The following is a 16,003-nucleotide window of genomic DNA, read 5'->3' as shown; positions in this document are numbered from 1 at the left end:
GGATTTATTTCTCTTCACAAACAAAATAATATCATATCATAGTTATAACAATAGGATATACACATTCACAATATAAAATAGAATCGTAAGTTTATCAAAAATATATATTTTTTAATGATTTACCCTCATGTTGATGTAAACCTATACCTAAGCACACAGCTGATGGTAATCATTGACTTCCATAGTAGGAAAACAAATATTATGGAAGTATTGTGATAAATGATGTAGATGTTTTGGTAGATGATGGTGGGCGCGCAGCTGATGGTAATCATTGACTTCCATTGTATTTGTTTTCCTACTATAGTCAATGGTTGCAATCAGCTGTTTGATTGCCATCATTTATCAAAATATCTGCTTTTATGTTCATCAGAAAAAAAAACTCATATAGGTTACAAGATGAGGAGGAGAAAATAATCATAGAATTAAAATGTTTGGGTGAACTATCCATTCAAAGGAGACATTTCACAGTTTTTAAGATGTTAAATAAATCTTTGGTGTCCCCAGTTTGTATGTGAAGTTTTGGATGAAAATACCATATAGATCATTTATTATGACATGTTAAAATTGTAAGCAAAAATGTGCAGTTTTTGAATGTGTCCTTTAAATGCAAATGAGCTGATCTCTGCACTAAATGTCAGTGCTGTGGTTGGATAGTGCAGATAAAGGGTGGTGTTATTATAAGAAGATCCCCTTCTGACATCACAAGAGGAGCCAAATTTCAATGAGCTATTTTTTCACTTGCTTAAAGAAAATGGTTTACCAAAACTTAGTTACTGGGTTGATCTTTATCACATTTTCTAGATTAATAGACGCACTGGGGACCCAATTATAGCACTTTAACATGAAAGAGTAAGATTCTCCCCTTTAAATGGGAAAAACCTGCAAAATGAGCATTTTCATTTGATTTAGTTATGTCATTAAATATATATTAGTATTATTCGTGTTCTTAAAATATTCAACCAGTCACCAGAAATAAACAGAAGTACTTAAATCAGTACAAAACTTTCCTGTGTGAAGATTTATTGTTGTTCATTTATATTATTAATCGGCTCAAACGTCACTTTATTTCTTACTAAAAAGGAGATTCTGTACTGAATTTTAATAAAAAGCTGTAATGTAAAACAATCATACATACCACACCAAATCTAAGCAGATAAATCTTTGCATAAATATAAATTAGGACAACAGCTCTGTTTAATAACAAAATAAATACAGCAAAACAAACTTTTACATTCAGTCTGAGTGGATGTACATACACAATATACCAGAGATGATGTGTTTCATTATTCTTCTGGTGAACCCAATCTCTCTAATTTGGCATGAAATCGTTTTTTGCTGGTATCTAAAACAGCAATACCGTTCTTCTGAAAGTCATAACCCAATCTGATGAGATCCTTAAGGCGCTGTTTAATGATGTCCAGACTGAAGTCAAGAACCTTTGGTTTCTGTACGATCTGCTGTATGTGAATGCCAGCATCGATCAGACAGTCCAGTTTCTCATTCAGACGTTCTGACGAGATGAAGAGTACGAGCGAATAATTCAGGATCATCTTCTTAAAGTCCGGCTCACTGCAGCCCAGAGACTGAAGCTTCACCCGCAGGCTCTTTAAGTTTCGTTTCAGACTCTCGTGCGAGAGGTCCAGGATCTGAGCACCGTGACTCTGCAGTAAAAGCAGCGCCTCTGCGTTACTCAATGTCAGTGAGCTCAATAGAAAGTTCACGTTCGCTTGGACTCGATTGGTGCTACGGATGAGGATGTACAAGTTCCTGGTGATGATGGTTTTGGCGAAATGTTCATGATCTTTTCCACCCAGACTCAAACAAATGCCCTGAAGAAGCTCCACCATATTCCTGTTAAGCTCCACGCTGTTGGAGAAAGTTCGTGGCGCGGTCGTGAGCAGGCGGTGTAAGTCTTTAGGTGTGATTCCTAAAGACCTCAAGAAAGTGATGTTCTCCTTTAGGTTTTCATTGTCACTCGAACGGAAAAATGACTCGGGCGACCTGGAGAGAATTTCCACCACCTCGCTGTCGCTTTTAAAGATGTTTCTCCACAGCTTCCAGCGTTCCTCCAGGTGCTCGCACGAGCGCGTGATGGATCGCGGGAAACGAGAGATGATGCTGGCGACGGTCTCCTGGTCGGCACCTTTGCCCTTCAGGAAGTGGGCGAGACCTTGCTCGTTGGTGATGAGCTTTCGCAGGACCCCTGGCTGGCGTCGACGGGCCATGTTAAGGTCCACACCCATGCTGGAGAGGTTCTCCAAAAGAGATTCGTTCTCTGGATGAGATGGAGGAGGTTTTTGGATGATTTGTCTGCAGTATTGAGACATCACAATGATGGTCGGACAGTAAGCGCTGGATACCACAGGTCCACATCTTCTCCTGGACCACAGCAAAGACATCAACCGCTTCTGGGCCATAATAATCAATCATCCCTGAGATCACAGCAGACATTACATCAGTTTATACATTCATTTAAGGGTTTGTATGTCTTGTATATTCTGTACAGCACTTTGGTTGTTGTAACTAAAGTTTTGATTGATTAATTTAAGTTTGTACACACTTAAGTTGACTGAGACTTATATGTCAACGTTTGAGCAGGGCGATCTATTTGTCTATGAATCACTTAAATGAGAAAAGTGTCATCAATGCATTTTTCGATGAAGTTTTAAATGACATGCAGGCTATGAATGGTAATACTGTATAATTATTTAAACTGATGCTGAGCGTACACAAATGATTTAATAACGAACATTTCTGTATTGTACTTAAACATATGAAAGACTAAAGTTTTTTTTTTAATGTCTCAATATAAACTTTTCTAATGAAATCATTAATAAGAGCTAAAACACATCATATTAAAAACCTACCGGATATAAACTTGTATGAAGTACAGTCGTGTTTTCTTCGTCCAGGTTTCTCTTTGCTCACACTGACTGAGTCACTAACAGCGCCATCTGCTGTGCAGGAGTCACACTGACTGTAATGACTTTAATCCGCCACTAGATGGCGCACAATCATTAGTTTCGATGTTTGAATGACTTTATTTCTACAGTGAAACAATGTGGTTTTTACGCTTTTATTAAACATTTTGGCATACGTAGATACCTAAAAATGATGTACCACATAGATAATTAAGAATTACATTTATTAATGTCAAATTAGTTTATACTTGAATTGTATATATGTGTGAATTTGTAAGGGGAGAGCTACAATGTAATTGTACAGACAATTTTAATTTAATTTAATTTAATTTAATTTAATTTAATTTAATTTAATTTAATTTAATTTAATTTAATTTAATTTAATTTAATTTAATTTAATTTAATTTAATTTAATTTAATTTTTGAATATGTTACAAATATTTTTCTACGGGCCTATGAACTACTCATAGCATGATAATATTGTAGTACAATGATATATAATAGTACCTAATGATTAATTTTTTATGATTAATTAATGATTTTTTTAACCCGGGGAGGTAGCCTGCTTGGGCTTAACTTAGCTTATAAATAAAATTGAATTGAATTGAATTGAATTAATATTATTGTATACCATAGCAGTTACACTGCATGAAATATTGTATAATGTTACAAATGTGTGGTTTTGTATATTAAAGTAAAAGATGTAAGGAGATGTTTGATGATTTTTGTTTTATTTGTGTTAAATATATTACGGGTCAGGGTCTCTCATTCAAGCATCACTCTCCATATGTGCCTTGATGAGCCCCTCAGTATCTCATGCATATTTGATAAAGACTCAGATGTGTTTCATTATTAACATCAGACTCTCAGTTTCCTTTTCTCAGACTTATTTAGGACACAAACTTCATGCTTTTTATCACACATGTTCTTCAATTCAGTATTCAGGTGAAGAGTTACAGTAAGATCTCTTTAATATGGGATCAAATGGAAAGCAGCAAAGGGCACTAGTGTACTCAGATGTCTCTCGTGCTAAAGACCTGAATTTATGTGACTTCTCTAGATGTTCAGAAAACATCTCAATCATTTCTTAAATTGTGCTCAGAAGTCTCCAAGTCTGAAATCTCAATGTGAACTCAAACATGTCTCACCTTTAAAAACAACAATATTATGTAGAAAAACTATTGCCTGAATAACAAACAATAATATTGCATACTTGTGAATGAATGTAGTCTCAGTATGGTTATAAAAGCTTTCAGATCTGTCAAATTTGTTTGCATAAAATGATTAAACAGCTGTAGAGGACTCTTGTCTTATCTTTAGTGAGTGATCCTGGAGCTGCAGGTGCTTTCTGAACCTGACACCTATCACATGAATAATGCACAGGCCAAACATTCAGAGTCTCTCTGATGCCGAGCATCACATCCTAACACTTCACAGGTTGGGCCTGAAACTCACTTTGCTGGAGAAAAGTAAAGGATGTCGAAGAGAAAATGGGTGGAATTCAAGATCTGTCAAACCATCAGCTGTTCTGCTCCAGTCAGTCGCAGGAATAAACCAACATCACCAACCGCTGCTGCTGCTGCAGGTACATTCAGAAAACACTTTAACTATCTGCACTATTCACTATCACAGGTCATCATGACATCTTGTTGAAAAGACACAATGACATTCACTTCTTTTGATGGGTAGCAGGACCTGCTTCAAAAACTAGAATACAGTAGCTGGTCACTAGCCTAAATTATGCTTTGAATGCTGGTTACACAATACTGTATAATAACTAGCTTTTTTTATCAACAGGTTTCTCTGTAGCTAAAGAGAGCAATTTAATATAAAGAGGAAAATATGATCCATCGATTTAAAACAGGCACATTAAAGCTTAACCAGTTTAACCAGTACACAGCTGTCAACTAGTAATCTATCTGAGCCCAAGTAACACTTTTTATTAAAAACAGACATGAGAAATCCTAAACACATCGATATGATTTTTATTATTAAGGTGGTTAAAAGAATACGAAGGTGAAAAATAACCATTTAACAGACAGAAAGAGAAAGAAAAAAAGCTAAGGGATCAATGATAACCAAACAATACACAACTTAAGAATTTTAAAAAAAGGAAAAATGATAACACAAAATTATATAAAAACACCAAAAATGAACACTCATTTAAAGTTTTAATTGATTTTTTTGTTACTGAAGGTAAATAATAATTTAATGTAAATTAAAGCATCTTCAAAATGGGGGCTTATTTTTATAGTTTTGCATTTGTGTATGAAATACTTTGCAGGTAATTATATAAGTTTATTGTTTCTAAAAAAGAATACATTCAAATAAAACATCTTTAAAGCGAAGCTCAAAATCACCAGAAAAGTTATGTAACTTAATTAAAAAAATTTTTTTTTGTAAAATTACATTCCCAAAATAAATGTCTATGGGGTTGTTTGAGCTGCCTTCATTTAAAACCTCTTGCATTGAAATATCTTAACATTTATTAGTGTTATTATTTTGTCTCAATAATGTACACCAGTATTAATGTTGTGTAAAGTATGATGTAAAAACTACTTAAATGTCCTAATATAACTAAGACATAGTCCTGGTTTAAGATTATCCCTGTCCGGGACACCACCCCTATATGAATTTGTATGTCAGGATTTGCACTGTCAGAATTCATAGCGTGCGTGCAGCGCGTCATGACGTCACTGCGCAGCGAGTCTCGTGTGTTTACGTGGAGAAACATGGCGGTGATTGTTGCCGTAAAGCCCGAATAAACTGTAGAGAAAACCCGACAGCTGTACCGGTAAACCGGACCGGACGCTCATGTCAGCCGTGCACGTGTAGTGCTTTGTGTGTGTGTGTCGTGTTTGTGACACGCGTGTGTTCGTGTTCAACAACAGGAACCGCAGAGATGATGGAGGACGACGAGCGACAGAAGAAACTACAGGCCGGCAAAGCCAAGGTAAGATTTACATCATATTTACCTCAACTTTATCTCAATTCTGACATATACCTGAGGATATCACGCTCGTGTCAGATTTACCGCATTCACAGAATTTACCTCAGAATATGACACTCATATGAAATTAACTTTAGACTGAGATTTACTTCACTAAGTTATTGACATTTACGTCAGACGTTAATGCTCATATGGGATTAACAGTATTGCTGTCATTTACCTCACAGCTGTCATTGAATGTATAAAAGAGTGCGTGTTTGTGTGAGTATTTCTCATAGAGAATGAGGTATAAATGTGGCACGAGTGATATGAAGATGTGGATGATCTTGTGAGACTGGATTTTCAGGCTAAAGAAAACAGAAACTCGATGGCTTGCATTGCTTCATGTGTTCAATTCTTATAGCAGATGTCACAGTAAACACACAGAAACAAATATCACACTACACAAACTGAGTTATCTTATGAGATAAATCAATCTGATGATAAACAACATTAGCATTGTTTAAAGTACACTGACTGATCTTGACTGTTTTAAATAAAAACTGAACCCAATAACACAATCTCAATTCTCAAGGCAAGTCGTGCTATAGTCAAGAAATATTTGATTGATTTATTTGTGTTCATGGATTTTCTGCTTTTTTATAAATAGTTTTTCATGTCTGTAGCACAACTTTCTTTTTCATGTTATTTTATGTATTCCTTTTTTAATTTTTTTTACCATCGTTACTTAGGGTTGGGGTTAGAACGACTTTCTGTTACATTTCAGATATCCTAACCCCAAGTGACAATAGTTAAAAAATCTGAAGAAAAACATGTAGAAACCAATACATAAAATTACATCCAAACCCCAAGCGACAATGATTTAAAAACAGGAAAAAAATACATAAAATGTCTATGAAACTTCTATGAAAATGAATAAATAAGAATATTTTGTGACTATTCCATGAAATGCCTTGATGTATTGCCATAACGCACGTGCATGTTTTAAAATCAGTCTTTGCTCATGTTGATGGTTTGTGTTGTTTTGTTTGTTGACACTCGGGTGTCTTCTGTGTTTGACAACAGTTTGTTATTGTAACAATAAATCAGATTCCTGACTAATCTTTGTGTACAGTAGTGTGTAGTGTGTACATATGTAAATGAGGTCAACACTTGTGTTGATGTGATGGAGCTCTTGTCATGTGAACACTACAGAGGGTAGAAGTTTATCTTTACATTAATCCTGAGGATTCTTCACTGACAGATATATCATGAGTTTAAAGTCTGTATTGGTTCAATCTGACTTAAAGGTGCCAAAGAATGCATGTTAATAATCTGTTAAATTATTCTCTGATATCTACATAGAAGGTTTGTGGCTTTATTAATAAGTGCAAAAATGATCCAGAGTCAGTTTAAATGTCCATTAACAACTAGGATTTGTCTTTATAATGAAATGGTCTATTATTATCTTATTTGAAAGGGTCATGAATAATAATGTTGAGCTCTGCTCTGATTGGCTGTTTCTCCTTCAGTAGCTCTGTGTGTGTGTGTGTAAACAGATCTTATGTTTGAGTCTGTATCAGATTTTGAGGAATAATCAATTGTTTGGAGATTGTTAATGGACGTTTCTGAGTGATAAGTTTGTGTTTTTTTCAGTATGGTCCTGCAAAACGTAACTGTAACCTAAATAGTAGAACTTCAGCCTAAACGTTAGCATATAGCATTAACTAGCATATAGCACTAACTCAACAGTGACAACTTGTGTTTTTAGCATTGTAACAACATTGTTCTTAATTTAATGTTGGGGTGTACATTGCGACTGTAACGTCACAGTTGGTGTTATGTTGAGATTGGTCTGTTTTCCAACACAATCGTGTTTGAGGCTCATGATATTTCATTACCATGTTCACAACTCTCATTATTCAGATAAATACAGTTTTACATTCTACACCACCTTTAAACATCCTTTACTAGCTGTTAAACTCATTAGTAGTTTGTTCTGTCACTGTTTGTTGTGTCATCTGATCACGTGACTTCAGGTGGCCTTGTAGAGTCAACACACATACTGACCCACTCATGTCATTTAGTTTAAATGTTAACCTGTAAATGTTGGATTTAGGCCTATGTGAAAGTCAGGTGGAAATGTAATGTTATATGTCGTTGACAAACATTTATTTGATGTGTTGAGCCAGCAAACCACCTTTAGAAAGTTGAAGTGAGGAATCTGATAGAGTTTTGAATAAAGAGATTTGTGAGGGAAGGAGGACATGATTCAGCATTATTACTACAGTACATGAAGTAAAAGAGAAAAAATAGAGTAAAACATTTGTTTATCTGTATTTATGTGGATTTTAACTCATCGACCCGACCGTGTGTTTGTAGAGGAAAATCATTAAAGTCTTTTAGGCGATGACTCTGTGTTGGTCTGGGATTGAATGTCAGTCTGTTATGTTTGATATTTCTGTCTTCTTTAGTTCATTTGTTCCTGTAGTTTGATTTATTATAGATTTGTATTTTTGCCAGTAATGTTAATTAAATGAGCCAAAAAAATATAATTGAGAAGAGAAGAGAAGTATCCTGAGACCTAAACACAGATCCTGTGAGGTTTCATCTGTTTGTTCACCTGCTGAATCTTTCATCATTGTGTTTACACACTACAGATACGTGGATTTCTGCACATGTTGACCGGAAGCTTGTACAGTTTTCAAAATGACCAGAGATGACCTATAACCCCTGATCTCTATATGTGTTGTCTTCAGTGACGCTTCACATCATCTGCTGCTGGCTCACATCTGATGTTTGTTTAGTCACAGTGTGATGTTCAGAGCAGATGTCAGTCACTATTCGTGATGTCTTTATGCCAGTCACATTAGCAAACCTCAGCTGATTTCATTTCTCTCTCTCTCTCTGCTGATTCACCGTTACATCCAAACAAAAACACATTATATATATCCTTAGTAGATGAAGATCCAGAGCTCCTTGATGTTGTATGATGTCTGCCTTTGAAATCTAGTTTTTGGTTAATTTATTTGACCCACAACCCTTAGCTTTGAGAAAGAGAAGTTTTAGTTTGCATGTATTGAGAAGGCACTTTCAGACCTGTTGTGTGTTTTCTTCCTGCAGAAACATGCCATGTGTCCTACTTTTATATGCCTTCAGGTAACAATCATTACCCATCATAAAGTTATAATTCTGATGGATTGATTAAACATTTGTAAAAATTAGACTTGCAAAGGGGCGGAAAGTTACATTTCCGGAAACGTTCCATGGGAACTTAATCTGGGAATTTTGAAAATATTAAAAATTTGAAACTTAAAGGTATAGCGGTGGATTATTTTGAATTTTAGAAAAGAACCGCCTTCTCCGCTTTTTTTAAAAATGTAATTGCACAACACTCTTGATTGACAACTAGGAGGACCAATAGTCTTGATGATCCACCCAGAAATAGAAAATCCTCTGCAATACCTTTAACAGGAATTATTTGGAAATTTAGGGAAATTTATATAAAGTTTATCATATACAAACATAAATAAACATACATGCATGCAAGGTATTAAAAAAATGACCCCAAACCCAACAGTAGTGTGTATTTAGGGGTGGGCGATAAACCGGTAGACATAATTAACCGGTAGAAATTTGTCAACCGGTAGAGATTTTGGACTATCGTTTCTATCGAGGTTACATGCTCCTATGCGTGTGGTCGCGAAAACGTAACGTTTGTACACGTATTTAAGCACTACAGTTTTAAAACAAGTTATTTTAAGCCATTGAAAAACAGACAACAGATCTGTATGCGTGCGTTCTTTCTGTGTGTCAGGAGGAGCAGACAAGTCGCGCAACCGCTGCTCATTAAGCTCGTGAGCATTTTTCCCGCTTTATTGGCCTTAAATACACATACGCGTCAAAATTCTTTATAAACACGACCAGTTAGGTCTTAAGAGAAAGTAAACAGCTTAAAGAGAAAAGCGCATGTGCAACAGTGTATTGGATCCGGACGTTGGTCTTAAAGGGGAAGTTACCTAATTTTGCTTCTGTCTGTCACTCGTGTTAAGCAAACAGCATTGAGAGAAATCTCTCACTGCTCCTGATTAAATCACTTTTCTACCTTAAATAAAAATATATATAGGCCTATACATACATGCATAATTATTTATTATCATTCTTATATCATTGACTGTTTATCTTCAGAGAGCTTGAGTTTTGTTTGTTTTTATCTTCTTTCTAAAAAACTCTACCGTGATACATATCGTTATCATGATATAAAATTAATTCTATCGTGATAGAAGATTTTGGTCATATCGCCCACCCCTATGTGTATTGTTACAAAATATTTTTATTTGAAATAAATTGTTCTTTGTTTAAATAAATATGTTCTTTTTAAACATTTTATTCATCAAAGAATCTTGATACTTGAGGTTTTTACTGTTTTTTTTTTTCAAATTCTCAGTTTATTCCCATTAATTTCCATGGAAAGTTTCCCATGAAAATGATTTGTATGCCACGAGAAAGATGTAACATTGTGGATTTAAGTGTAGATGATGGATGTATCTAGAGTTTGTTGACACATTGTTTTGATGTGGATCTGATAATGTGCTCGTATGTTTCTTTAAAGCCTTTGAACCGTGCGTGTGTCTACAGACACTGTGTCTGTTTTATGATTTCTAATCGATTGTTTCATCCCAGCGTGCAATGAAAATGTTTTCTACATCCGCTAAATCTGAAAGCATTAACTGGTTTACACTCATTTATGTGTGTAGGCTAAAAGCATTAGTTAACAAGAGGTCATGCCTTGAGTATTCAGACCCGCGCACACACACACAAATCTTTTTGGTAATCCCATCAATAGTCTGTTGGGATAATTGGTTTGGCCAGTAAACACGCTCGGTGTCACTCAAGAGATATAATAAATCCTGAACGGCCTGCATCATTACAAACCTCCTACACGCTCAACTATCATGATCTGAATCACAGACACTCACTGGATGAACGTTCTCATTTGTCCTCATCTCACCTCATTTTTCACATAAAGAAGATTGCCATCAGTTCTGATCCAGATGATTTAATGATGTGTGTGTGTGTTAATTAAGATTCATAACTAGAGTGTTACTGATCTCAGATCATTTCATGTAGGAGTTAAACAGATGTCACAGATGTCAGATTGTCTATGTGTTACATGTTTTGTTAAGATTTATTGCTAACTGATTAATCAGCTGATTAATATCTCATCATTGTAAGATTATTTTCATCATGGATGTCAAACTAAACATTTTCTGCTTCATTATCTTCTAGCAGATATCTTGCTCTTTAGATATTGATAAAACCATTGACAACTGAAATCTGATGCGTACTGTGTCCATTGAGGTGGGGTTTCTCCTGTAGTTTCGTGATGTTTCGGAGTGGGGATGGCGCAGTGGATAAGACACATGCCTTTCATTTGAAATTTTTTTTTTCCGATAAAACAATAATGACAGTTCGATAAGTGATTGATAATGTTTACACACTGTGTTTAATGTTGCGCAAGCTCTTGACATCCATTTATCAGTGTGTATAGCTCGTATATGTATAACACACGTGTGAACCATTATTAACTGCCTAGTTCTTTACAATTTTCATTCAGGAGCAAAAATCTGCCTTTAAATTTGACAGGAATAAAGATTTGTCATTTATCATGATAATTATCGATATCGACTGATATAGAAAACATTTTCTTGATATTTTTTGGCCATATCGCCCAGCCCTATGATAATGATATATATCATGTTATACCACGGGTCTGTTGAATGCTGCATTCTGATTGGCTGAGAAATGTTCTATGGGTGTTGATTATTTTTCTGTAAACCGCACACCTATCTTTTCAAATGTCTTAAAAATAGGCACCAGAGCAATGTTTGTGGTAACCGTGGTATAAGCGGAATAATTGACTCCGGTCCTTTGAATTATTTGAAAATAATGCACACCTGCGGTGTAACGGCACTCCGCTTCGCGTCGTGCCGCATTACCACCTTGGTGTGCATTATTTTCTTATAATTCAATGGCCCGTCGTCAATTATTCCTTACATAAAGTTATTTTTGTCTTTCATTGAGATTTTTATGATATTACAATTTAATTTTTGATAACCTAGTATTTATTAATTTATCTGATTATTAGAGGTAGAAATGTGATTTAGTCGAGACCAGTGAGAGATTTGTGTGTTTTAATAGCTTAAAATCACTTGTTTTAAAACTGCGGTGCTTAAAAACATTTGCAAAGGTTACGTTTTCGTGACCATGTGCACAGCAACGTGATGTGAGCCTGTAATTGATTGAGGACAAAGTTTACAAAATTTTGTCGCTTTATAGTCCAGGGTCACCATAAATCTATCTCATTGTCTGTGTAAACGAAACCGCTTGATGCTTTCGCCATCTTGAATGTTTGTATTTATTGCTCTGTAAAAAAAAACACTACAAGCTGGCGCACATATGCATTCTTCTACAAAGTAATATCGCCACCTACTGGCCTGGCACTCACAATATAGCGCTTTTAGTCATTTTGATGAATCTTTGTGAATCTTTCGGATAACGTTGATGTTTGTGTGTCAAATTCTTTAAAAATGCAAGGGATTCTCGTGTAAATGTGGCCTTTAACAGTAACATCAGAAGTGAGGTGTTGTGAGCAGAGCTGTGGGTCAGCAGGGTACAGTCACTTCAGTATATTCATGAGATTAATGACATTTATTTAATCGCAAGCTGTGCGCCTGTTCCTGTCATGGTGTTCTTCAGATCAATTCAGTTCGGTTCTCTGATGCATGAGGTGGTGAAGTAGCACACATACATTTATTTATTTATTTATCAGGCCCATGGTCATTGGAAGCAGATAATATCAAGTAATTTAAATATACACAAGTCTTGTTTTAAAGTAGCTTAGAGTATAGATTAGATTTGCGTGTTAATGTGTGGTTTTAATAGCTGATGATGATGTCTGAAGGTCAGATCACACTTAGATGATGATGATGATGTTATTTAGCACCAGCACATGATTACATTTAAGTCAAGTGTTTGGCACATGAATGGTTTCCATCTGCTGGTCTGTGTAAAGTTGTTTTAAAGTCTGAGGTGGATTTTTCCCAGTAGTCGTCATTGTATCCTAGAGACTCTGCTGCTCTGTTCCCATAGTACTCGACTGATCTGGGTTCAGTTTATACTGCCATCATTTACCTAACAAACAAAGTGGAAGTGTTGGTTTCAGTTGTTGTTTAGATGTACGTGTAAAGTCTGAGCTCTCAGTGTTTAATGTACATTAATGCTTTAGTATGAATGCTCTCTTACGTATGCAGTTTCTGTGTTATTGCCATGAGTACAGAAGAAATGTGACCTCTGTGCTTATTCTTAAATCATGAATGTTTAATTCGTGTTTCATCAAAGATGATGATGTTTAGATCAATACTGCTTTGAATGAGCTTGGTCTTTTCAAATGAAGATGTGTGGTTTAAACTCTGATGGATTCGGAGGGGTGATACTTATGAACGTCTGTCATGGCATCTGTGTGACAGGTGCGTGAGCATGTGTGTGTGTGACAGGTGGCCAGGAATTCTTTAGGATTTGATTGGATCGTGAACAGTTATTTCAGCCAATAAGGATTGATGTTGAGAGGCAGAGCAAGTTGTGTTTATTTGTGTACTGTTGTACACCGAGTCCTGCAAAATAAGAACAGGAAAATGAGTCGAGAAACAAAACATTTTTCATTTTGACAGCCTCAAACTGTGAACGATCTTCATACAGTGTTTGAGTCAATAAATGTAACATTGATCTAGAGATGTACTGATTACCAGTTTTAAGGTTAACCGCAATAAAAATGTCTAATGGTTAGTAGTATCGTGTAATTTTTTAATTACCGTTTAACCATGCCAATGTTATGGCTTGAAATCCTCTGTCCAGCATCAACCTTTTTAAGCAATAACGTGAGACAAACACATTTATTCAGGTCTGCTTCCATGTGTTTGTGATGACAGTGCTTCACTGACTGAATTTAAATTTAAATCCTAAAAATGTTCACATTTAGGGAAATCTGGTTGTACTGACACGTTTGCCTAATATGTTTTTAGACAGATACACCTTTTTTTATAAATTTTCCATTTAATGATGTGATCTGAGAAGTTTAAAGCTATGTTTGTTTCTTCTGTGATTGCTGTGAGCTCAGGTGTTGTGCAGCTTTACTCCTGGGTCATAAAGTTCACCTGATTTCTCACAACATACGCAGACAGATGACTTGATGATTTGTGTTTATATGAAAATTAGGGATGCACCGAATATTCGGCCACCGAATGACTTTTATCACCGAAACAATATGGTCGAAATGTTGTGATGATGCAAACAGAAACCATGACCTGCACGTGCTTGTCTGAAGCAACATGTCTGCGGTGTGGACGTATTTAAACGCAAAAAGGCACTAAAGTGAGCTGCTTTCTGTACATGCGGGTTGAAAGTGTCTGGTCCAGCTCATTCCTATACCCTTCAAAGATCAGAACTCTTGATGTGTAAACTTTAGAGAAAGTCGCGCTAATGTCTAAAAAAAACCGTAATGTTTTTATGTGGAGCGACTGTTGCACTGTTTGGGATTTTCTCTTGGTCTTTGTTTGTGCGCGCGTGTTTAAGTGCACTCAGAATTCCATACACGGAGAGACGCGTTTCAAAAAGCAAGCGAACATAAAATCTTTCTGTTATTGACAGGGCACATACAAACAAAATGATCTCCACAGTATTCTTTAATAAAAAAAATTTATGTCTTAAGTGTATGTATAGATTACAGTCAGAAACCAGTCTGTGCTTATTTAATCTTAAAGAGACAGTTACCTCAATAAGTCTGTGTCAGTAATGTTAAATAAACAACCCAAGACAAAGAGGAAATCACTTCTGTAGCTCTAAAAATAATAATAATAATATTTAATTTATATAAAATAAAAACAGTGTTATGATTCATTTAATTCGATGTCTGTACCTAATGCTAATTTCAGACCTTACTTAATCTGGAACTTTGTTCTTTTTTATAAATGTTTGTAATTTCTTTATTTGTTATTAGATTTTACCACCCTTTTTTTGCTGATCCGAAAAATAATCCGAACCCCCTTCGTCAAAAACTATAATGTAATCCGAACCGTGAGTTTTGTGATCCGTCACACAGCCCTAGTAAAGTTAGTACACAGTCATAGCCATAAATGCAATGGTACTAATAATTGCCATAATAATTTCTTTCGGGGTTTCGGACTTGGTTTCCTCTTTTTCAGTTTTCGGTTTTGGCCAAGAATTTTTATTTCGGTGCATCCCTATTGAAAATCTGATTTACTCACTTGTGTTTTATTTGAACTAGATGAACATTTACCTCTCAACCCTATATGTGCCATGATTAATGTTAATGATATTTATGATCTCAGGTGAAGAATAAATCACACACTTTAATCCTGACTGTTAATAAAAGTAAACAAAACCTTGATGTTTGTGTTTAATCAAGATCACTAGATTCTTACTGATGAACATGAGCACATATGCATATTAAGGAAACAGATGTGTGACATTATGGAGGTCTGTTGTGTTAATCTTCTAAGGTGAGTTTAAAGGATTAACAGTGTCACACGCAAGCGGATGTGAACGAGTTGAGGAACAATATCACCATCAGACCGCAAATGATTCGCTTCACTAAACTATGTGGCATTGCGTCTACATACTGAGTTCATTAATCATCTGATCCCGTACTCCTAAAACTGATGGAAATATGGAGATATCTTATATGAATGTATGTGTTTGTCATTTGTCTCGCAGCTGGCCGAGTACCGGCAGAGGAAAGCTCAGTCTGATGGACAGAAGAAGCAAAAGAAGAAGAAAAAGAAAGCTGAGTCAGATGTGGAGGAGCAGAGGAGAGATGATGGAGATCAGACTGTAGGAGATCAGACGACTGTCTTCTCCCTCTCAAAGACTCTTCATAGTGGAGAAACCGTCACACATGATCAGACTTACACCATAGAGGTGAGATCACAACATTTATTTAACAAACTGATTTTATGTGTTTTCTTTAGACAGTAGTGTGTGTGTGTGTGTGTGTGTGTGTGTGTGTGTGTGTGTGTGTGTGTGTGTGTGTGTGTGTGTGTGTGTGTATGTGCGTATGTGTGTACCTGGTAATTAT

The 16,003-nt window shown here is 35.7% G+C and overlaps 2 protein-coding genes across 10 annotated transcripts in view; one reads left to right on the top strand and one right to left on the bottom strand.

The window, feature by feature from the left end:
- Positions 1–517: 517 nt before the first annotated feature.
- Positions 518–3,022, bottom strand: LOC129455115 (transcription termination factor 1, mitochondrial). Its single transcript, XM_055219785.2, has 2 exons — positions 2,868–3,022; positions 518–2,432 (listed from the first exon to the last, which is right to left on the bottom strand). Exon 2 carries the CDS (start codon positions 2,415–2,417, stop codon positions 1,284–1,286), a length of 1,134 nt encoding a protein of 377 aa, XP_055075760.2. The 5' UTR covers positions 2,418–2,432; positions 2,868–3,022; the 3' UTR covers positions 518–1,283.
- A 2,592-nt stretch (positions 3,023–5,614) lies between these two features.
- The window catches only part of akap9 (A kinase (PRKA) anchor protein 9), a 66,494-nt gene continuing 56,105 nt past the window's right edge, over positions 5,615–16,003 (top strand). For 5 of the 9 annotated variants that reach the window (XM_073858677.1, XM_073858676.1, XM_073858674.1 and 2 more), the window contains exons 1-2: positions 5,615–5,874; positions 15,643–15,846. In XM_073858677.1, the coding sequence (XP_073714778.1) occupies positions 5,824–5,874; positions 15,643–15,846 (255 nt within the window). In that variant the 5' untranslated portion in view covers positions 5,615–5,823. The remainder of the gene's footprint in view (positions 5,875–15,642; positions 15,847–16,003) is intronic. The other 4 variants (XM_073858678.1, XM_073858672.1, XM_073858679.1 and 1 more) reach the window with 1 other exon arrangement.

This window comes from Misgurnus anguillicaudatus, chromosome 20, assembly GCF_027580225.2.
Source record: "Misgurnus anguillicaudatus chromosome 20, ASM2758022v2, whole genome shotgun sequence".
In the NCBI taxonomy this organism is placed as follows: domain Eukaryota; kingdom Metazoa; phylum Chordata; class Actinopteri; order Cypriniformes; family Cobitidae; genus Misgurnus; species Misgurnus anguillicaudatus.
Note: the sequence above shows the minus strand (reverse complement) of the source record. Positions and strands in the feature narration are given on the sequence as shown.

Coding starts and splice junctions, on each gene's coding strand:
- LOC129455115 (XM_055219785.2), bottom strand. CDS start 2,417: ATGGCCCAGAAGCGGTTGATGTCTTTGCTGTGGTCCAGGAGAAGATGT.